The 25,239-nt window shown below is 30.4% G+C and overlaps 2 protein-coding genes across 3 annotated transcripts; one reads left to right on the forward strand and one right to left on the reverse strand.

Moving 5' to 3' along the window:
- Positions 1-1,880: 1,880 nt before the first annotated feature.
- On the forward strand, positions 1,881-14,697 carry LOC125064529 (C-type mannose receptor 2-like). Of its 2 annotated transcripts, none has more exons than XM_047671625.1 (6): positions 1,881-2,024; positions 2,228-2,491; positions 4,778-4,972; positions 6,081-6,332; positions 10,007-10,226; positions 14,072-14,697. In XM_047671625.1, exons 1-6 carry the CDS (start codon positions 1,964-1,966, stop codon positions 14,076-14,078), a joined length of 999 nt encoding a protein of 332 aa, XP_047527581.1. In that variant the 5' UTR covers positions 1,881-1,963; the 3' UTR covers positions 14,079-14,697. The 2 variants fall into 2 exon arrangements, with proteins under 2 accessions (XP_047527581.1, XP_047527582.1); XM_047671626.1 differs by having other exon boundaries at positions 10,007-10,187; positions 14,072-14,696.
- Positions 11,625-24,951, reverse strand: LOC125064527 (putative fatty acyl-CoA reductase CG5065). Its single transcript, XM_047671624.1, has 9 exons — positions 24,871-24,951; positions 19,201-19,400; positions 18,565-18,687; positions 15,883-16,068; positions 15,329-15,524; positions 15,025-15,223; positions 14,263-14,502; positions 13,631-13,888; positions 11,625-12,798 (listed from the first exon to the last, which is right to left on the reverse strand). Exons 2-9 carry the CDS (start codon positions 19,390-19,392, stop codon positions 12,639-12,641), a joined length of 1,554 nt encoding a protein of 517 aa, XP_047527580.1. The 5' UTR covers positions 19,393-19,400; positions 24,871-24,951; the 3' UTR covers positions 11,625-12,638.
- Positions 24,952-25,239: the final 288 nt, after the last annotated feature.

Raw genomic sequence — 25,239 nt, forward strand, 5'->3', positions numbered from 1 at the left:
TTAATGTTTGAATTGTGTGCGCATAAGTCACAGTGGCATACAGGCTGTAATGATACAACGCGCCTTCTTGAAGTTAAATTTACTCATTTATTTGCAATATAATTGTAGAAAAGTTTCTTTATTTATTTTTATTGGCAATAACATTAAAGCCGCGACAACTATGAACATTTAATTGGACATTCATTTTTTCAATGTGTTACAACTAAATATGTCAAAATGAATACTGGCATTTATTAAGATTAGAAGACTTCGTCACCGTTTGATTGGTTACCTCGATAGTAGCCACATTTATTTTTCATACAGTAGATTTTTAAACCATCCTCTTTGTTGTAACTTGCTTCTAGATGGCGCTGTTGATAATCGACTTTAAAACAACTCGACTGTCGCATACCCAGTGGACCGCTTTCTATAAACAGAGATCCAGTTTAGACCATAACAAGTGATAACTAAAATCTAAAAAATATTCGCTGCGACTGAAATTTTTAGTGACTTTTTCATTCCTTTACGTATTTTGTATACGTTTACTTAAATCCCTTTATTCGGAAACACCCTTATTTAACCGACTTCAAAGTAGGCGGAGATTTATAATTTTTAATGATCAGGTTCATAAATCCTTTATATGTCGACGGATTTGCAAAATTCTTGTTTGATAGAGGTTTATTCCGAAATGGTTAAATTACGGAGACAGACACTGAAAACTAAAGCAAATCAAACGTTTCCAGATAAAGCGGGATGATAATGCTACTACATATTGAAGTCGATTTTTTTTCCTAAAAAAACATTTATTTACTACAATTGTGCACACTTATAACACTAATACATTTTATATAATCCTTTTAGCTTTTGTGTTGTGATATATCCGTAGTTTAATTATAGTAAATTATATATTTTAATTTAATGAAATTATTAATAGTAAGATTATCATCCAGACAAAAATAAATTTGGGATACAATAGGTGAAACAATAATTGCAACGGCGTTTAAATAGGTCATGATGTAATCCAAAAACAACAAAAAATATTAATTATATCCATTTATACTTATAAAAATTAATTAATAATAATTAATTAATTTGATGATAAAAATTTATTGTACTTATTTTATTCGCATATTCTTTAATATTTTCAAAGTTAGAGATATTAGTGAAAACACCCTAAATTTCCATTACTATTTATTATATTAAAGTATATCATACATATTAATTTTCATAAGAATTATTAACAGTCACCTAACCTAACCTTAAGGTCTTAATTATACATAAATATGAATAAAACATTGTCAGCGTACAAATCATAACCGCGTGGAATAGTAGTACTTAGCATTTAACAGATGAATCATTAATTATTAATAATATAAACTTTTTTACGTCCTTAATACAATTATACATCATAGGTTATGGAAGCACAATTTATTTATAAATTTTAGGTTCCTGTCACAAATTGCAAGCAAAACAAACTATCTGTGTTTTTGATAAAATAATATAAAACAAACAAACAATAAGTAAATACTCGCAGCATGGTAGGATAAACTAAAAGTCTACCCAATTTACGACAGGAACCAAGAAAAATAAGTCAAATGAACTGGTCGTGAGTCAAGAGGCATTGGCCCAGCAGTTGGACATTAAAGAAGCTGTTACTTAACTTTAAGTTATTTATAGACACCGCTTCACTGAGTAAAATAAAAAAATATGTACTTTATACTTACCATACGATAAAAAATAGAAGTATGTTTTTAATCAATCAAATTTCCGCTCGTTTTGTGTCAGTACGTAATTTTTCGTACCTTGTGGTTCTTACATATCTCCTTGTGTGTACATAATGCTGTATATTATATGGTTATTAAATGAACGAGTATCTGAGTCGTTTCGATTTTCCTGTTCTCTCGATTATGTGAATCTTCTCAGTTCTGTCCAGTCGCTTGCAAACGTCTGTCATTCGCACACGTGTTCATGTTAATTATATAAAATGTTATCATTAAAGTGTTTAATTGTTCTTTTTGTTTTGCAGTACATATGTCAAACTACTTGTAAGTAAATGTAATGTGTTATATATTATTATTCGTGAGTTGAAAATATATGTGTATTAAATTTCTTTGTTACAAAACAGTGAGGTTTTTTTTTTTTTGTAATCAAATCAACGAAATACTATTTAAATAAGGAAAATATCATTGTAATCAAGTCGTCACAAATACCTAATGGTAAATAATCAAAAATGAACTTCATCTTTAAGATTGTCAGCCAAACCTGAAGTTCTTCCGAAAGGACTACAAGTATATAGAAGATACGAAAGCTTTCTATAAAATTCATACGTTACATAGAACGTGGCAGGACGCTAAGGAGAGATGCTCCATGGAAGGTGCGACGCTCTTTTACCCCGATGATGATGACGAGGCGAATGTCGTTATCAATTATTGGAATGAAACTCAACCTTTCAGCTGGGTGTACATAGGCATATCAACGCCTAATGTCAAACAAGTTTTCGAAACTGTTGATGGTGAGTATAGTCCTTACTAACGCTTGTATAAATAACCAAGTCATCATTTTAGATTCTATTGTAAGTCCCGTGATGATTGATAAAAAAATAATGATAAAAAGCGAACGTTTACGTGTTAAAAACAAGTATGGAAACATGTATTTTGGAGGCAATCTCCTTGGAGGTATTTAAACTAAGCTCAACTCATTTTAGAGGTCAGAGTTTCGCGTACCGGATGCTACAATATTGATATGAAGTATTATTATTATTATTTATTATTCTTGTATATATCAAGTATTATGCATTGTTAGCGATTTTCCGTACCGAAATTGGATTTATCAAAATTCATTTATTACGTATAATGGTACATAAAACTGTTTACATTATCACTCTAAGCAGTTCTATGTGCAGCACTTCTCAGTAAGAACGTAAATGCGTCGTTATAAAACAACTAAAGATCTTAATATAAACTTTGAAACATAGTATATTAATTTAACCACGTTTAAAAAAATGTAGGTATGTACTTAAAATTTGACATAATATCCCTTTTCTTCATAATATCTGTATGTATTGCTTTAGGCCTCGCGAAAAGACCAAGTGGTCAAGTGATAATATGTTCATTGTACTAAAACTATTACCCGCGACTCCATCCACGTAATTTTTCCCTTATTCCCTAAATACCATCGTTGATATGCCTATCTTTTCAGTTGCTTAGCTAGAATGACAAATTAAACATAGTTACTTTGATATATCTATGTGATAAAAGAGTAACTACTGATTTTCTTGCCGGTTTTTCTCGGTAGAATCTGTATACCGAAATGGTGGTAGCTTCACTTAATATAGTTTGTTAAATGACAATCCAAAAGTGCTTTTAAAAGCCTCCTTAAATAAAATATCTTTTGATTTTGATATAAGTCTTATGACTTATTCGTTCAAACAAAAAAAATCTCAACAGTTACACCATAAACTATTAATTAGTTACGGTTATAAGTTAATATGATATAATCGCCCAAACGTTAGTGATTAATCCCAAGCGATGTGGTAAAAAATCAATAGATATCAGCTATTAAATTGTTTTGAAATGCATATATTATAGCATTATGTTGAAGGAATCTAGTTTCCCAAAATGTCTGTATGACATTGCCTTGTGATTGATTTGAAGCTTGCCCTCAGTGCTCCTGCAGTAAGTAGGTAAGCAATTTTCGAAAAATGAAAAACATATTTTTTTTATGAAAATTATAATATTAGTAATTATAAAACAAGTATCTGAAAGATAATTTTATTTACATTCATTCCTCGTGTATATTCTTAATAAGAATATAATTTTATTTCTTTTTAGACACATTATCTTAATTCATAAGAATATAATTTACTTTTTTAAGACACGTGTTTTTTACTAATGGTACTTCCTCGGGGTTATTAGTCATTGAATAGTTATGTACCTTTGTATGTATAATATTACTTGTTTATTTATAAAATTATATTGTATTATGTTTAAATGTTACATACTTTCGAGATATACGGACCTAGTTTATTAAGTAAATTTTTTTCGAAATAAAATTATTTATAAAAGTCAAAAAACATATCTTTTTAAACTAAGTCTTAACAATTATTTATATATTTAAAACAAAATGCAAACTAAATGATAGCTTTAAGTGTAATGTATTTGTCACAAAATACTGATTCTTCTAAGTAAAATTAATTTGAATTTGGAAAAAGACTTCATTATTTTATGGAATTTTCAAGACTAATTGTACCAGTAGCTAGGACTAAGACAAGGTACATGCAGGCAGATAAATCACTTGACTTTATAAAGATGGAATGTTTGTTTACATCTTTTATTAATAATAATCTTTAAGCCAAAGTCGTGATGAGTAATTGAATTTAAAAATAATACTCAATATCGTTGTATAAATTTTCTTTCAATTTTATTATTCTTCGTATTAGAATTATACATTATACACAAAGGACGTGCAACAACTTAGTATTTGAATAAATAAATATATTATGTAAAGATAAATAGAAATGCAAAGATATAAAAATATAAATGGAAAAATTTAGTTAAAGGTTTACCTGAAAATTAATAAAAACATTTTCGTTATATATTTTGTTTAGGTCCCTGACGACTAGCCTGTTTTCGTTATACTTACATTTGAAATTTAAAAAACTTGTCAATTTACAATGAAATTAGCAAAATAAAACATCATACATTTTTAATTTTTAAATGTACATCACATTTAATATTCATTATTATCACATATATTATTGTGGTAAACATAACAAGCATTGACCAAACCAGTGTTTCAGGTGTACCAATAACTGACGTGTATGACAGGTGGGGCCCCGGAGAGCCCAATGACGCGGGGGGCGTCGAAGGTTGCGTGATCTTACGTAGAGACGGTACACTCAATGACGACCAATGCGATAAAAAGTATCCGTTCATTTGCAAGAAATCGTTAAGCACTCTTGAATGGAACGTTTACTGTGATATTCCTGATCAAGGTAAGAAATTAATCTTTTCAAAAACCGTCTCGGATATGTTTCCATCTCCCCTACGAGGAATGTAGTACTAGTGGGTGGAAGGGCTTCGTGCAAACCCGTCTGGGTAGATACGAACCATTCATCAAATATTCTACCGCCAAACAGCAATACTTAGTATTATTAGGTTAGCTCCTAAGTTGGTGGCGCATTAGCGATGTACAGAATGTTTAATATTTCGTACAGCGCGGCGGTGATGACTTCTTATATATAGACTATTAAAAAAAACCCTAAATAAATGAAAAATAGAGAGCACTCGAGAGCCGAGATGGCCCAGTGGTTAGAACGCGTGCATCTTAACCGATGATTTCGGGTTCATGTGCTTAATTTGTGTTTATAATTCATCTCGTGCCCGGCGGTGAAGGAAATCATCGTGAGAAAACCTGCATTCAACTAAATTTTGCCACATGTGTATTCCACCAACCCGCATTGAAGCAGCGTGGAATATGCTTTAAACCTTCTCCTCAAAGGGAGAGAAGGCTTTAGCCCAGCAGTGGGAAATTTACAGGCTGCTAATGTAATGTAATGTAGAGAGCACTCTCGTGGGTTCCTCTGTGAAGTAATCTTAATTAAATCTTAGATTCTGATAGAATTTAAAATATTCAGGCCGATAAAAAAATAAAGTCAAAATAATAGAAAATATACAAAAAAGCACAGACAGACATCCGTGAATCTTTATTTAAGAATATACATATCTATTCTATAACTTGTCATTATCTCTTGAGTTTGGTCATGATTTATGATTATCGATATTTCAAACATCACTTCTTTTTGAATATAAAATAATTAATATATGTAATCTGATGAATGAGTATCGTTTGACTTTGAATTATGTCTCTTTTTTGTTTTGTTGTACCAATTAAATTGAAACGCACACTTCAATAACACCACACCAGGATAACAGTACATGTTTCATGAATCATGAGCACAAACCTGTACTCTCAATAATAAAGATGAATTATTTATCATTGAATACTTATATTTTTTATAAAATTGTTTTTACTTCAGACAGCTCTTCTTTCAAAAGTATAGTATAATGTGAAATATTATTATAAAATTGCTACATTTTTAGGTTACGAATACGTTAAGAAACTCGGTAGATGCTATAAATTCCATTTGACACCGATGAATTGGACGGATGCCTTCACAGTTTGTAACACGGAACAGTCATATTTAGCCGTTATCAACTCTCAAGACGAAGCGGACCATCTAGTCGACATGACGAGAAAAGCCCCAAAAGACAACGTAGAAGGGAATTATGTAAGAGGCGCAGTACATTTAGGATTTCAATTTAAAAGGAACAGATGGCAAACTATTATTAAAAGTAAGTACTTACTGCTATTTCTACTTTATATGTTAAGATATTTTTAACTAGCGACCCGCCAGCGGCTTATTCATAAAGAAAATGATATGATATTTGTGAATTTAATGCATACCATATAGCACTCAGGAATAATTTATATAGGGATATACAAATAAAGTCCACCTACCCATATTATATAAACAAAAAAAAATGAATGTCCATGCAGTAGCATTATTAAATATATTTATTGCGTAAAATAAGAAATAAATTATTAATAAAAAATTAAGGCTGTAAAAAACCGTTAATAGCTCAGTACGTTAAAAAAACCACACGAAATAACTAAAATTATGACTTAATGTTGCAAAAACTATGCAGAAACAAATCGGTCTACTGCATTTTATATGGAGGATGAATTCTTAACAATCATTTAGAATATCAAATCGCAACCTTGGTTAGAGTTGGTTAAAGATGTACGTATTATATTGAGATGATGTATTCGTCTTAATAAAACTAGTATTTTTAAGATTCTGTACCTCTAAAAGGATAAAATGGAACCCTTAAGTAAGTACGATTACTTCGTCGACCGTCTATCTGTCTGTCTTTATTGAAATTAATGCCAAATATTGAGATCTGCGGTCCGATATGAAACATCAAACCTCTATGTCTATGCAATCAATATGACCTTTTATGTTGCATTTCCAGTACAGTCGCATAGGGAATCCAAACCTTTTCCCGTTGCCCTATATCATGAAATTTGGTAAACAGCAAAATATTGTAGCACAAGTATAGGAAAAAATCCGTAACCGTAAATTAGTTTTTACATCAGAGTCTGTTTGTCTATCTTTCTGGTACGGAACCCTCAGTGCACGAGTCCGAATCGCACTAACCTGCTTTTTTTTCTACTACGTGTTGATAAGGCTGATATGCATATGTTATATATTGTTGACGTCATAGTGAAGCCGATTGAGTTCATTAGTTTTTAGAATTTTTATTAGAATCACACCAAGAAAATAACACGCAATCCACATAGATTTTATTTTTTCTATTAAAGTTATATTGTAATTACACTTAGACAGGACATTCCAAACTATCGACACTTGTTTCTTATGTGTGCACGATATTTCTTGAAACTCAATGAATCACATTGTTTTTTATTACTTGCATCCGATTGAAATGTTTTAAATTATAACGTTTGCGAGTCGTGATAATAACAATAAAAAGTGAAAATAAGCCATTTTCTGCCCACAAATAAAGTTTCTTGTACATCTTAATTGCTTCTAAAGCTGAAGGAAATAAAACTATAAACTATAGTAATTAACTTAGCTCCTTCGTATAAAATTTCCGGTTCGATGATTATATTATAATAATTATTTATTACTAAAGATAATTTTTGGAATAATACATACGCTTTATATGTATTGTTTTTTTTTTTAATAAATCAAACCAAAAATATGATTAAACGTTTAACATTTGTAAAAAAAAAATATTTGATTAAAACATATGTAAAACTGATATCAATCAGTATTATGATGTAACAAGTTCGCGAAACTGCGTTAAGATGATTCTTTTGTCAATATTTCTGGTTTTCGATTTATTGGTATGGATTATTTCGTAATTGATTTAAAAAGTTCTAGGTTCCAAATTCGTCTTCGTATCTTGTTTACATGTATGAGTGTATCATTTTGTTTATGATACGATGGTTATTTTTGAATTGAGTAATATAGAATGCTCAAAGATGCAGTCCCATAATATCACTGGTATTGGACTTTGTCGATTTTATTTATTTTTTATCGATACTGTACTATATTTTTGCATTGACTTCCATGATTTACATTTCACAATACCAATCAATAATTAATTAAAAATTATAACCGTAATGTATTTATTAACAGTCATTAATTTCAAAATTATATAAATAACATTACAAATGTCCAAGTGATATTAATATACCTAAAAACATCCTGAACAAACATGGTACAAAAACAAGACGTAAATATAATGTTATGTAATTAATTTTATTTCCTGTGACGTGTTATATATATAATCGTATAACAATTCCCGCAGACAAAATTGTATCATTTGTTTATAGAAAATTTTAACATCCCAATAATAAAAGTTAAGATATTATATACCATTTATAGATAAGCTCATATATCTTTTATAAAGCGTATTAATGTTAACTTTACAAAATATCCCATCGACGCATATAAAATGAGTATTCTCTTAATAATGTATTGGTTATAGTTGATCAATAAAAATGTTGGCTAGTGTTTACATGACCATGTCTTGGAAAGATGAAAAGTAAGATGTGTAGTGTTTGCTCAAGCGGTAAACCCATAGGAGGGTCTATGAGCGTGAGGCCATTAGAAAATGTGTTTTACACTTTTCCACTGGCATTTGCACGCATTTAGCAAAATTCTATTAGAATTAATTTCCATTACTGAAAGCTGTCCGAAGCTCATAGTTATTTATTATTTAGTGAAGACTTTCAATTGAATTAGATTTCATATGTTTACTATCTTACGCGAAATTAATAGTGTCCGATACAATGATATTTTATTTTAAGATATATTGTAACATTAGGTATAACTGTCTTCATTCATCTTCTTCCTAATGCTCTTTCTACCAGTTTTTGTCAGTACCAATACAATATATATGAACAATTGCGACAGAAATAGCTCTTAATGTTTCATATCCGGTGTATTTTCGTTATTAAAGAAAAAAATATGTTTGTTACAAAAACCCTATAAGACTTTATGGAAGGAATACTTTAATGTTTAATGATTGGGTTTTTGCATGAATTTATATAATTTCGCAACGTAGACCCCGTTACTGGATTTTCCGTTTAAACTACTTTAAGCTGAGCCTGGAAATTCAATTATTATTTTATGATAGAGACCGTAATATCAAAGGAATAGCTAATAATATTTCATATACTCTTCCTTGTACGTTATTAATAATGTTAATATTATGTCAGAAATATCCATTAGTGCTATTCCGTGACAACTCTTTTCGTATCTCACTCGCAAAATGTTGAAAACCGACTTACGTATATTGTCGTTATACGATATTTTAATTTGTTCTTTATATATTACAAGTATTAAGGTCAATGACGCATATCACTTTCTGACCGGTCTTTGCCGTTGGTCTGTTGTTACAGAAGAGTTCTAATGTCTTATCGCCTTTTACCGATTTCTTCTGAACCTTCGGCGTAGGATATGTACCTATTATTTGTAAACAGGATGGGTGGTTAGTGAATTAATTTATATCTTCATAGTACATAACTACACTACAATATTTAAATATTCATATATAAATCATTTGTTAAAACTTGTTTTCACTTGTTTTCTCTACCGACTTCTAATATTTTCCAAAATGTACGCTTCAAATAAAAGCTTAATAATGTCCGATATCAATTAAATTTATCACTCAAAGATATAAAATATTGTATTACATACAAACGAATGAAGAACCTCATATTTTTTTTAAGGCAGTTCTAAATGACTATTCAATTTGTTACGGTAATCAAATTTTATGTAAATTTCTGATTTTCTAATTTAAATATGTTAAATATCACGTTATTTGGATAATAATACGAGTATGATAATTTGTGACGTAACTGTATATTCATATAGAAATAAAGAATACGTCCAAGTTATCAGTTAAAATATATACTATATTTAATTATTTTTCAGATATGCCTTTGCCGGACAGCGGCTATACTAACTGGGGTGGCGGCCAGCCAGATGGGAAAGGAGAGGAAAAGTGTGGCTCAATGTTCTATAATGGACACCTCAATGACATCTGTTGCGATCAAAGTTTATTCTTTATCTGCGAACACGAGATAGACTTACTACGTAACAGCTACGTCCTAAGGTTTGGTGACGTGTTCACGGCAAAACCGCATGACGGAATGTAAATGAATATTCTAACGCATGATTTCATTATAAAGTTAATTAAATTCAACCACAAAAATAATTTAAACAAAATATAAATGTGGGTTTTTAGTCGCTTATACGACACGACACGACATTACAATACGCATGTGTGTAATGCGTATTGTAATGTCTTGACGTGTAAAGGTTAATGATTGTGACAATTCAAATGTCAAATCTAGTATTCTTAAAAGTAATGAGACGACTATATTTTTTTATATTACAATTGAAAAGTTAAAGCATTTAAATTTGATAATAGATTTAGGTCACTATAGTGATAACGCCATGTTGTTAATTTTTATATATTATATATTTTTTGTGGTATGTGATATTTAATTGGCTTCGATTAGTAGTTAAGAACAGATTATTTAATAAAAAATGCATGTTAAAGCTCATAACATGATTTCTAGATTCGTTCTCGATGACATTTCAAGAACATTTTCTGTTCTCATGGCATACAATATTACGATCATTCATATATTTTTTTAATCATAACATTGTGACAATAGTATGCTCTTATTCTGCCTAGAGGTTAGTGTATAGTTCGTAAATATATTAAGATAGAATGGTCATAATCACCTTGCTTGCCAAGGTTTCGCTTTAAATTAAGACAAAATACAAAGTTTGAGAAAGTGATCGAAATACAATCATTTTAATAGATTGTATTCATAGTACTTTATAATCAAATAAAGTTGAACAGAACAACTTAACACAACTGTCATTTTTTATATTTTTAAATAAAGTAAATGTATTTAAAAGCAAATTTTTAATTCAAGAGTAAGTAGCGTGTCAGTTCTATACTTATTGAATTGTATTGACAGATGTTCCGCCTATTTTACGTTCTATCTTGATATATTATTGTTTTATAATTCCTGTATTACATTATTCAAAGCTATAACGGTTTCTAAGTTTAGAAATATGCTTTCACACGTATCATTCTAATTTTGAACTGTCTACGCCAAGATATTATCGTTCGATCAACTTAAATACTCTACAATTGGGTTTATATACAACAGTATTTATATTAGGCAAGTATAAAGTATGTACAGGGTACAATTTATATAATAATCGATATACAAACACCGTTTAAAGATATCGTATCCGATAGTTTGAAGACGTAAGATTTAAACAATTGTTTGCCTTGCCATATAGTTAATAAGAATAGCAGATTTCTTAGGATAATTTGTATTATACTGCGTTATGTATTAGTTATAATATAATATACATTCACGACGAAATAAAACGAAATATTTTATACATTTTATTTTTAATCCTTTGCCGTTTTCGTATTTTATCGGTATTTTATCATCCACATTTGCAAATATATTCATAATTTTGTTTAGTATGTATACATTGTAAATATATATATATTGCTTGATTTAATGGTAATATGTGGTTGTGCCATTGCATAAACAGATCATAAAATTTTAAACATAGTAATATTATGAATCGTAGTTTATTTATTTGCATTAATGTAATAATTTTACAATACTAGAATAATATTGTAGGCTTATTTTTATTATCTGTGGTCGTTTGGTAGTGACAAAACATACTTTTAATAATTTATAATTAAAAAATCTGACGTAAAACGAATTAAATAAGCTATATGATAATGGCCATTGATTGACAAATCATGAATGAAAAAAAAATAAAAACCGTCAAAATATTTTTAACTCCCACTGGATACGAAGAAATAAGTATATTTTGATTAAAAGACACAATTGTTGATCCGAGTATGTTATTATAGTCTTAAAGGTCTTCGATATCATTTGCTACTGACTTATGATGACCCTTTACTCTGATTTTATCAAAACACATATGTTTGAGTACTCATGTTCAACTAGTTACGAATATATAATTCATAATTGATATAATTAAAACAATTGATACTAGATATGTTTGATCTATTTACTATTCTATTTTTGAGCAAAGTAACACCAGCAATTAATATTAATATACTATTAATAAACGCCGTGCAGTGGTTATATAGTTACACAATTTTCTGTCTTCTTCTTTCGACTGTCAAGTCACTAATGACAGAAAGAGAAATCGTCGCGTCTCGCCTCGTTCGCTACAGAACGTTTATTAATAAGTACGAAAGCTAGCAATAATGATATATTAGATTTAAATCATGAATCTATACACTTAAAATTATTACTGCAATGCATTTGGTAAATATATTTACAATTAATTAGAGTAATACATTTTCGTTACGTAAAATTATATAAAACAGGAATATACAATATATTTGATAAATATCAAATCAGTCGCGCGGTAAAAAGCTGAACAGTATTGATAATTTTCTCAGGTCTCGGTTCTTAGGACTAAATGGATCACAGTCCAGTCCTAACGCTAAATATTTTGGAGAACCCTGCACTGAAATATATTGTTTTTACGCATCTCTAAACACAGCGTTTCCTACCAATGGTAGGTATCTAACAAACGGGCCTCCGTAACTTAGTATCACACGTAATGGTTCAAAGAAATGAACGAGCCAGTAAAGAAGAAATAGGTAGAAGAACGCAGAGACGAATAGGTCCAAGAGGAATAATCTGAAATAAACAATATTACTTAATTATACGGTGATTTTTTTATCTGGGACGGTATAGGGAAATCCGAAACCATAGAAGATACAGAGAATCTGTTTAGCCATTTAAGACGATGATACCAAATTGTTTTTTTTTTGTAAAAAAGGGGTTTTTTGATGAACGCTTAAGTGTTTTCTAAAACAGTTTTTATGTGTCTTCTATGGTTTCGGATTTCCCCATTATGTCCCAGTTATAAGAACATTCTGGGTATAACACGGTTGAATAACTCCTTGGTATTAAATCACAGATCTTTAGAAATAACGAGATAGAAAATAATTTACACGTTGATTTTATCACTGGTTCAATTGAATTTTGAATGAATGAATTTAACAAAAAATTTTCATCAATTTCAATATATGCTTCTAGCATATATTGAATAAAGGACGATAATTTGATATGATTTGATATAAAAATAAATTAACTTGATTGGGAATAAACGTATGATACAATAAACATATAACTCATCCAAAAAGAAAATTTAACAATCAGCTTCTTACTTTAAAGATATAAAACCTTCATCATAATTTATATAAATATGATATTGTCTATTATTTAATTATTTTAACTGAAAATAAGTTATTCTAAAATATATAAAAGTAACTTTTTAACACTGGTGACGTTAAAATGTTCGACAATATTGTACATCACACTAATATATACAGCTACACAAATCGAAATTATTTAATGAAATTTAAGACGTTATATTTATGTAATTTTTTTAAGAGGCTAGTGTTGCCATCAAAGTTCGAGAGATATATAACTTCCATATATGATATATTTTATATGCTATACTTACATATTATTTTGTAGCCTTGCTTTCGGTAGATTTTCTAACTTTTCCTTCAAACAGTACAGTTTACCGCCTATCATACAACTCTCTATATACGGTCCAACTTCGATGATAGCTAAGTCCATAGGGAAAGTTGCGAAGTCGGTTTGGTTCAGTTTAGTTGCCAGAGCCTTAAAATTGTGTGTGTCGAACCACCATTCACGGGTCGTAAAGTACTGAAGCACCTCCAGACCGACGGATATACGATTTTGTATGCGAACCATGCTGAAACATAATTTGCGTGCATGTTAATTTATATCAACACTTACCTTGGGATTTCCATTGATGTAGAATAAGTTCAACACAGAGCTCAGATTTATATATATATTTTTTTTTTTGATTATTCTTATAGAATACTTTGTATTTGTCTTTAAATGTAAATTTATATCGGAGTATATTTTGTTTTAGGAAGTAAGAACGGCACTGGGAGTTGCAATCGTTCTACCAATGACTTCCCAAATGAGTGAAGAGACGCTTTTATGCTTTCAAGCGTAGTGGTGAACATTAAGTGATAATTCAGTTTTAAAAGACGATATCTGTTTCGGAAGTGGAGGATAAAAAAAAAACTTGGAATAAATGCTATCTGCAAAAGTACTTACAACCTTTTTTGCCCGAATATAAGCATCAAGAAATCTATGAGGTAGGCTGGAATGATGTGGTAGAAGAAAACGCACAATTCGTGGATTAATTTACTATGCCTTATGTTTCCATTTGGATACCAAAGCGGCCCTTCGAATGGAAATTTACGGACAGTTGCCTTCCCGACATCCAGGACCTCCTTCCACGTTGTGTCTCTATCATCTCCCGATGTAAGATTAAAGACGGGGATTTCGGCCGGTCTGTAAAATATTTGATTCGATTTAATGTGGTGTAAAGGAATTATAATAAAGTAGTTTAAACTATGCATCTTATCTTTGAGAAAAGTTTATTAAAACGTAATGGTATCAATGCTTCATGATATAAAACTGTAAACTATGTCGCTAAAGAAAATATTTCTTTGATTGTAGCGAGGTCATAATAATATAAATAAAGATACACAACCTTAATCTCATAGTATAATTATTAATTTCGCATAAAATGTTTTTTTTTCTCATAGTCATAATAGTCAAAAAATCAAAGTTTCTAAAAATAAATTTAAATGTTAAAATAACTGTGTTCGACTTAGCAGTCAAGTGACAAGCTTATTTTACCAGCTAAGCCTTTAATGTTTAAAAAAAAAAATAGCAAGTACCTATGCTCTCAAATGTAATATTAAATTGTTTTTTGTAGTCATGTATTTATTATAACTATTTTTTAATCATATCTTAAACAGTAATATTGACAAAACAAACTGATTACTGATAAAATATTTCTTTATTTACCTTTCAATTTTCGTATTAATGTAGTAAGGGATGAGTATAATACTATTAATAGCGATGTCTACAGGGATGACCTCCGCGTGGTAATGCCCGTAGCAATGCATTGTTCTAATAACCCCTTTACCGGCTCCGATCATCAATCCTATTGGCCCGTTAAGGTTATCTACCCAACCAGGAGTCGGTTCTTTGTATGATGGTGTCACTAAAATTCAATAAAATAAAATATCATTGCTTCATGGCATTGTAATAAATTTTAAAACCAACGTCATTTTAAAGTTTATATTTTAGAAATAGTATTTAAACTAACCGATGCTTGGGCGAACTACAACGGCTGGTATTTGAGGATAGCTCTCCTTGACGAGTGCTTCAGCTAGGCGTTTGGAGTAAGTGTACGAGTTCGGATGCTTCTGCATCATAGATGGTGCTAGAAGATTAAGCTGATCGTCTGACAACCAACTCGCAGCTCGTAATACGTCATGAGGATTCGCTGGTGGATCGTGAACCTGAATAAACCAGTTTACCGATTACAACAAACTTTGTCACATGGGACACAACATCTTATATCCTATTTTTAATAGAAAATTATGGTGTGAGGATGTGGTTATAAATATAATGTAAAATTCTAATGTCTATGGCATAATTATCGCTTACTATTGAAACGAATTTTTGCCTGTTAGTCTTCTATTATATATGTAAATGAAATCTATAAGGAATATAAAAAACATGGAATTTACAAATAAAGACAAAGAAGCTGGTAAACAAATTAAGCTTTTAAATTATTGTTTATATACCAAATATTTATACCAATTTTGGACAGAATTCTGGTAGCATTTGAAGATTTCAGATAGTATTAAGAAATACCTTTTCAGCCATTCTCTCGTAATCAGGGTAGCAGAAAGCTGTTGACAAGTGTACAAAGGCTAAAAGGTTCTTTATTTTCTTAGCCACGTCCAAAACTCGAAGCGTTCCCTTGGTATTCATTTCAAGGCCCTCCTTTAAAGGAGCCTCTAGCCGAAGACTGGCAGCGAAGTGGAACAACACCGACACCTGAAGAAAAATATAATTGAATACTTATATTTAATGTATTGTCCGTATGATATGCTCATGAGTTTATATATTTGGTTTACGAATAATTTAGTCGCCGTTAGACATTTACCAATATCAATTAAATTATTAATAAATCGTTAATGTTAACATTAATAACAAATAAATTTAATTCTTCCTCAAATTCTTTCCAAATTATTTAAATTACTTTTGATACATCTCGATAAATAACATAGGCGAGCAGAATAGATTAGCATATATGTTTTTCTCGTGGAGCGTCACGCAGACATTTAAAATGTCATTAAGGACGTAACTTCAAAACACGAGTAAAAATTCTTGTTCTGAATTATAAAGTATATGCAAATATTACCAGAGATATATTATGTAAATCACGTATTCTAATAAGTATATTACATCAACGTGGTTTCACTTCATTCTAACATGGACCATGTAAAGATTTATACGCCTTAGTTTAACCGTTGGACGCAAACCGCTTTCTCTTTTTAGTAACTCTAAAACTATCTTATTATTATCAGTAGCGATTGTGAGAGTTAAATTTCAAGGTCGAACTCTTTTCACGTTAGACGTTTCTCAATGGAATGTTTTTAAAAATTAAACGTTTGCGTTCAGTTTCACTTTTATCACTTGTACCGACATTAATGAGTTCATGATTTGTTAACAAAACTGGCCACTTTATTTTTACTGGTCTGTAGAATAATGTTTATTTATTCGAGAAATTTTGATGTCGAAGGCATTTTCTACCAGTCAACTTATAGGCTAATCAGAAATAGACGAGGGCGAAGCTACATCTACAATAATATATAAAAAAAAATTATATACTTATAGCGTCTGGTGGTGGTATGTATATGGGTATAATCTTGCCATGTAAACTAATCTCACTTTTAAAACATTGGTACCTCAATCAGGAATATTAAATGAGATAGGCGAATGAGAGGTCCATCTTGACTGACTCAGCATTTCAAGAAGAACGTCTCCGTGGAGGATAGAGTGGTGCTTCTCGCTCCTTTGATAAGTAAACTGCGACAATTGTTCACTATATGCATATGCATAGTTTACCGTATATATTTTTATTTTTGTACATTATATGGTTTAGCGAATGGACATTAAGCCAACTTTTTTAAATATTATATCTATTCTTTAGTCCCTAGTGGATGGTAAATGGTCAATGCCGTCCATACACATTGGCGCTGTATGAAATATTAACCATTCATTTCATTGATGATCAACCTTAAGAGCTAAGATGTTGTCTCTTGGTACAGGCAGTAGTTACACTGGATAACTCACTTATCAAACCGAAACACAATAATACTAAGGACTGTAGTTTGGCGGTAAAATATCTGATGAGTGGATGGTGCCTACAGACGTGGCCAAAGCTCTACCACTAAGTTATAAAACGGAATTTTTGACCATTAAGACAGATTCCTGATGTCTTCTTCTTGATGCAATAACTGAGTTCATGTAAATTGAGAACTCAGTAACTGAAATGTAATGTTTGTGTCGGCGTAAACAGGTCAGACCTACTAAGATCTGCGGAAGATCTTGGAGGCTAATGTTCAAGCAATTACCAAAAAAGAGGATCGGTTTGACCCGGCAAATTATCTGCCAATATTTATCACCTCAGTACTTCGTAAGGTGATGCAACGGATCTTAAATATCTAACTGATCCATACCGAGTTGCCAGTCTAATTACTCACTAAAATCGATGGTCATCTAGCTTACGTAACATACCTCTGGGGTGAAGCTATTTACAAGCGTGGGGAATTGTTGGCTGTCATTAGTATGGATATATTCAAGGCTTTCGACAGTTTCTGGAAGAGAGAATTCGCTACCAGCACACGTGTTCCCTTCTGGCGTGATAGGCATCTTGCATGGCATGGCGAGATCGACTGGTGCAGTTCATGCGACTACCTACCATCAGGTGAAGTAAAGTCATATGCCTGCCCGAATATCATGAAAAAGGTAGCAACTTCATCCTGTGCCTGATAGCAGTTAAGATTAATTGCCTTCTGATGGACTAATTCACATACTATAACTGACACCGAAGGGGAATAGTGGTCTAATCCGCAAATCATGAGAACTCGGATTTAAAACTTAGTAAACAAGCATTCGTTTTATTATATTTCTAAGTTACTAATTACTTCTAATTTAATTACAACCATCGGTCTTAAAGTTTTATTTGTTTTATCGAAATATCATTATACTTTTCTCATACGTGTGATTTTTACCAACTCTATCAAGCTTGTAAGAATTATTTGTCCATTTTAAGTGGCTAGCAGGGTAACAAGTTATATTGTATATTTGTTCAATAATTTTATCGCCACATCTGTGCTATTGCTACTCAACATAATCATGAAAAGAAATTAATACCAATAATTTGTACAAAGTATAATCGATTAGTATTTTAAAAAAAAATAAAGCATATGTATATTTATACTGCTGTCTAAATTTAATATTGCCAATTAATTTAATTATAAATACCTCGTCGTATATTTTCTCTAGCTGATCCTTTTCGACGCCAAGGTTGTCATAGAGGATGTCCCCGGTAACCGGCACGAGTTTCTTCATGACATGCGGTTTTTCTTCCCTTATTCTTGAGAATAGCTGAAGTAAGAGAAAAGTGAAACTTTAGACAGTGAATATGACAATCATCATTACAATAGACATTTGATTTGCGTGACTTTTAGCATGACTAACTAACTTGTAATAAATATATAAAATTACAAATAAACTTATAAACTTGTCTCCCTTTTCATCTAAAATAAGAAAGTTTAGTAAAGTTCGTTAATGATCATTTTTTTATGGTAAATGATGGGCCACCTGATGGTAAGTGGTCACCACCGCCCAAGGACAATGGCGAGTATTAACCAATCTTTACATCGTCAATGCGCCACCAACCTTGGGAACTAAGATGTTATGTCCCTTGTGAGTGTAGTTACACTGGCTCACTCATCCTTCAAACCGGAACACAACAGTACTGAGTACTGTTGTTTGGCGGTAGAATATCTGATGAGTGAAAGCCCTACCACCAAGTAATCATTATTTATGAGTACAAATACAATATTGCATCGATACGAAATGTGGTTTAGATTTACAAATACAGTTTGTTGTACATACAGGTAATTTCCACATATCCTCAATTCGCGATTCAGGCGTCTTCCCGCGTTTGCTGCGCACGAGTGCGTAAACGCAGCCAATGTCAGGCACGCTGTATAGAAGTTTCTCAATTAGAACCTTCCCCATTAGCCCCGAGGCACCAGTAACGAGCACTTTTCTGCCTCTGTACCACTCGTTCACTTCTGACGCCATTGTAGTACCTTTAAACAGAAATAAAACTAATGTTAGAACCACCATTAACAAATCTTTTCACGTTTTTTTTTATATAAAGTGTGTAAATATTGAAATTTCAGTGGCGTAGCTATTGTAGGGCCAGTTGGTGCAGTGCACCAGGGCCCCGGAGCCCAGGAGGCCCTCTAACCTAAGCTTGGAAAAGAGCGGGTCAGCTAAATCGCCAGCTCGTGAAGCTAGAAAACCTCGACCCTGCCCACAAGTTTTTTTTTTCTATCTATAATTTTGAAGAGAATATAAGATAAAGATGGGGTGGAAAGAGGGGGGTGAGGGCCCGATTCTTTTTCTATGCACCGGGGCTCTTGCCCACATAGCTACGCCACTGACTATAAGGGAGTGCAAAACACAACATAATGATTACAAATTTCCATCTCTTTATGTTAAAATATATAATAAATGAGAAAGAAATGCATACAAGTCATAATTAAAAATAACTTTTGGACAAATAATGATCGCGTGGGATTTTGTTAAGGACGGCATTTTCCATTTACATCGCAATTCCTTTTCCCTGGTCGATAAACTATCCAACCGTTCATTTCATAAAATTAATAAAACGCAGTGTAACATTTTAGATAACCAAGGTCATTGGTCAGAGACTTGGAGTGAGACAAAGATTTAATTTATTTAATATTCTATCATTAAACTCGTGTAAATAATAGTTACCTAAGTATAACACGAAAGTAAATTACTCACTGTATTATGTGTGAACGCGGCGCAAATGAATGTTATGATGTATTTCGTAACATCTGATGCAAACTCGTACTTACGATCTTCAGTGTAATTTAGTTTTACCGCAAACGACGAAGGTTTACGAACATAACAATTTACTAACGGTTATTCCAAAGAGCCGTGACATTGAAACCATGAAATGACTTGTATTTCATTATTTATGACTTTGTAATAAAACATTTTCGAACATTTTAATTTTGTGAGTCTACGTAATGCGTAGAAAATAACACTCTTTATATTTATTTGATTAAAAAAAATAAATAAATAGAGTATCATATAATATGACGTAATCGATTCCTGTAGTCTGTCAAGCGTGAATTAGTAACGATAAACGAATACCTAAAGACCTCTTGTTAATAATAAATATTAATAAGATTGCTGTTGTAGTGTTCGTAAACTACACTAAAGTTATAATTGTGCAAATAACTTTGTACTTATGTATGTATGTGTGTATCGACTATTTATTGAGCATCTAAAAAGATGAACTTTCAGCGAGTCTGATAGAATGTATTCCGTGTGGATGGAACCGCTTATTACGAGTATATGTGGTAAGGCGGTTTTCTCTTAAATAAGGTCATTCTGGTATGGTTACGTAAATCTATCGGATCTAAGCGCAGCGAAACAACATCAATTTATTGTCGCTTGTACATCTTACTTGAATTGTATATATTTGACGACGAGAAATAACGTACATTATATTTGTTTATGTGACGAGGGATTTTTAACTAATTATCTTTTCATCCCTTTGTTACATTGTTATCATTATCGCGTAATAAATTATTATTTATTTATATTATAAGTAACGGATACAATACGCTTTAGTTGATGATCTGTTTTGTCGTTTAAATCGATATCGATAATCTACTAAATATATTATTGAGATTATTTCGATTATGCTGTACCGACTTTTCAACTACATTACGAATCGCTACGTTATATAAAATATAAGTTCTTATATAAACTTTTATTATATATCGTAGGTATACTCTCCTTTTAATTTGTATTAGTTGATGTTATTTCGTACTGTTGTTAATGTTATCGTTTTTATTTTATAGATTTATTGTAGTGTCTGTAGTGGATTGTAGTGGTTCATTTTTTCGTGTTTTTATTCTAGTATTTTTAAGGGTCCTTTATCGGCAGCCTACATATCGGCCCCACTATTACATGTTTAATTCAATCAAAAATGGTTCAAAAGTTAACACTAAATCAGTTTCAGAGAATTACTAACAAATTCATAAATTTTTAATTAATGAAATACTCGAAGGTTTACAAAGAATAGAATTTAAAGAAAAAAGTTAGTATTGAAGTGTTTATAAATGTATAATGTAAGCACTGGTAGTAGTAGATGTATTAGTATCGCACTCTACAAGAACTCGTTTCTTATTTTCTCGTTTTATAAATAATAAAAAATAAATAAAACAATATTATTTTTAGATGCAATCATAATTCAAAAATCTACGTCGAACGCAACAGACATACCTCTATATACTTAATGTTTATAGACAATACAATACAATATATGTATAAGTAATGAGGAATTTTATAATAAACATAAATATATAGCTCTTCTGTTTATGTCGTGCGTTCATAAGACAATCGTCTAATTTGTTGGAAACTTTGTACAACAAAATTGTTTTTGACATTTGCAGTTTACACAGTACCATCAGCATAAAAAAGTTGGTTCGTAAATGCTAATATAATAACACCACCAGCGCGAAGTACCATTAATGAATAACCTAAGACCTTGACCCCTTTGTAAATACCATTGTATGTCAATCTTTCTTATTTTTATTTTTATTTTTCTAACATTTTAAGAGTATTCATTAATTATCTTCTATGACAAAAATATGACGCCATCAACGTCATTATTCATATTCATTTGTTTGGGATAAGCGTAATGTGTTTATCTCTTCTGTTTATGTCGTCAAATAGTCCTATCCTACGTCACACCCATCCTGAACATGATGTACGTTGTCTGTATGGACTACATGTAAATTATTCTCTTTACCCTTATAAACTGTAATCATAATCTCTATATCTAGATATATATGTATAATTAAGAATAATATATAAAACTAAAAAAGATAAAAAAAAAAGTCAGTGTGAGTCTTTCAAGAACGACGACGAGCTCCAAATGCAGCTAATATCAGCTTATGTTTAGTAAATGAGAAAAATTTGTAAACGGCCACACCTAACTAAAACTAAAAAAATTAAAAAGGCACAGAAAATTGTAAGCCCGTAGATATAGTATAACTTAAAAAAAAAAAAAAACAAAATTTGAGTAATATACATATACATATGTATATGTATATTACTCAATACTTTGAGTAATATACATATACATTACTCAAAGTATTTTGTTTCAATTAGTTTAAAAAATGAACTCGATCGATTCTTTAATAGGCTTCTCATTAAAAATCGTATTTCTTTTTTATATTTTTCAATAATTAAAGTTTGCCTGAGATTGGTTAAGTGATATAAACAAGTCTTTATAAAGAGAAAGTAAACCTACATGGAACCGGATGTTTGTATATATAACAAATATTACGTCAATATACTTTAGAATAACAATACCGAAATACTATGAATGTCAAGAATGTAATAACCCTATTAGGGTTGCTATGTTAAAAAAATGAATAATTTATTTTCAAACAAACAAACAATTATCAATTCAAAAATGGAACGTATTTTCTTGAGTATTGGATTTTTTAATTGCGTATAACCCTTATCTTACGTACCGTCAACATCTACATACTTTCATCTCCCATTTCATTCTCTAGGTGATGAATTTCCTATAACAATGTAAAAATTATCTTTTACTCACATATATATGCCTAAACACAACATACATATTTTCATTAAATAATGAAGAACTTCAATACAATCTTTCATCCTCAAATTCAGATTAAAGTATAGAGAAAAGTATCTCATGTTACTTTTTTTTATCAAAAATTACGAAACATAAACACGAGGACTATGAGGCACTATGAGTCCAAAAATAAAATTATTTTTAATACCAAATACAACTGACTTCATAAATTTTCCTTAAAAATAATCTTTAAATATTTACAATACCTAATAAGTTACTTTTGGAGTCTTTGTTCATGTTTCACAGGCTGCCTTGTCTTGCTTTAGGTGAATTTTTTATTTACTAAGTTTAAGTAAGGATGAATTATATCAATGTTTAACACAAAAACCAGAAATATTGTTGGATAGGTGGTAAGGAAACAAAGTACCGAGAATTGTTAAAGACGGGAAAAGTAAGGTAATCGAGTATTTTTGTTATCAACGAAATGAATGATTTGAATTCAAAATATATTAAATGTCAGATTATATTATTAATAAAGGCTGATAGCAAGAATAATAAGGCACAGTACTAAATATATACTGTTAATAATACAAACACTACAATATAATTATACACAATCTTATTTAGTATCAAATTAAATAATACCACTGGCTCAATGAAGATAATATTCTGACCTGCGAAGAACAAGTGAAAGAAATTTCGTAGGTTTTATGGCTGATATTGGAATTGCTTACAATTTTCAATGTAACACACAAACAGAAGGCGATTGTTTAATTCCTACCATTAGGTTGCTGACATATATGACATCACTAATTGTACATAAAAACTTTTTGCATTTAAAAATCTTTAACGATTATTTTAATTTAGGAACAGAAGTATTTTGAACGCTTTCTAAACTATAGGAGACTATGATATAAATTTTATATAAATAAATATAATAAATGAAAAAAGAACCATAATGGAAAGACATAGGGTTCAAAATCTTATATGTATATATAACTTACTAGTTTTTCGTCCCGGTGTCCTGTACGAATTCAGATGAAATGCCCGATATTTTATTTTCTTTACGATAACAGTGCCACCTACCGGGTTTAACGTATACCAGCCTAGGAACCATTAATATTAAATTATCAAATTGTATAGTATAGTTAGCGTGGGAATGGTTGTATTACGTAATTTAGTCAGTTATTATTATTCTTAATCATTATACCATACCTACTATTAAAAAATCTCATGCAAATCATACCAAAGCTAAATAATAACAACATTTTATTAAGAGGATTAAATATATTATTAAAATAAGTAAATACAATTAAAAAGTTGCGTAGAAAATAAATATTATAGAGAATAATTTAATAGATGTTTAATTATACTTCAAATAAACATTTGGAAGTTAATATAAAATAAATATTTTAATTATTACATTAATTAAAACTTTACTTTATTTTTAGCTTTAGCAGTATTTATAATTACTTATTATATAATAATACTTGATTATCGATGTAAGTTAACGCAATATCACTAAAACAATTATGTAACAAAGTGTATTGCACATAATTTACGTATAATAACCCCAAAAAGAATGTACTAATCTACTTATACAAAAGTTTAAACATATTAACTTATATTTCTATTCAACTTATGTAAACTTGTTTTGAACCACAAAAAAATATTAAAACACAAAAATAATTTGTCAAGAAAACACACATTATAACTTGATAAAGAAATAAGGTCCATATATATTTAAAATGATTTAGATTGAATAATGTGGAGACAATCATAATATTTTCCATAAACTGATTCTATTTTTGTTATTTTTTGTTTCATTATCTATCTTATTTTTGATTTTATTTAACTATTATACGTTTTATAAGCCTAAATAAAATTTTAAAATAGCTTACCGAATCACAATTTTCTCTACGAAAAGCAATAGACCGCGACGTTCGCGGTACGTTCTGCGCGGGCGCAGGGCAACTGGCGCGTTGTTGTGTAAAGCTTGTCTAACTTACCTGACTGCTTGGTAGGAGGTTGCAATTGCGTGTAAACTGTTTGGTACCGTATAATACCTATACGAAACTGTTTAATAGTTATCACGCAAAACATTAAATCACACATTAAAAAGAAATAAAGTAAACTGTCTTGTAACAAAAAGGATTTAAATATGAACATCAGCTCTATTTTTTTTTGAACTCTATAATTTTACTATTTTGGTACAATTAAAAAATTTCTTAATATTTCACACCAAAGTGAGTACTCAGTAACTACTCTGT

The sequence above is a fragment of the Vanessa atalanta genome, chromosome 6 (assembly GCF_905147765.1).
Source record: "Vanessa atalanta chromosome 6, ilVanAtal1.2, whole genome shotgun sequence".
Taxonomy (NCBI): domain Eukaryota; kingdom Metazoa; phylum Arthropoda; class Insecta; order Lepidoptera; family Nymphalidae; genus Vanessa; species Vanessa atalanta.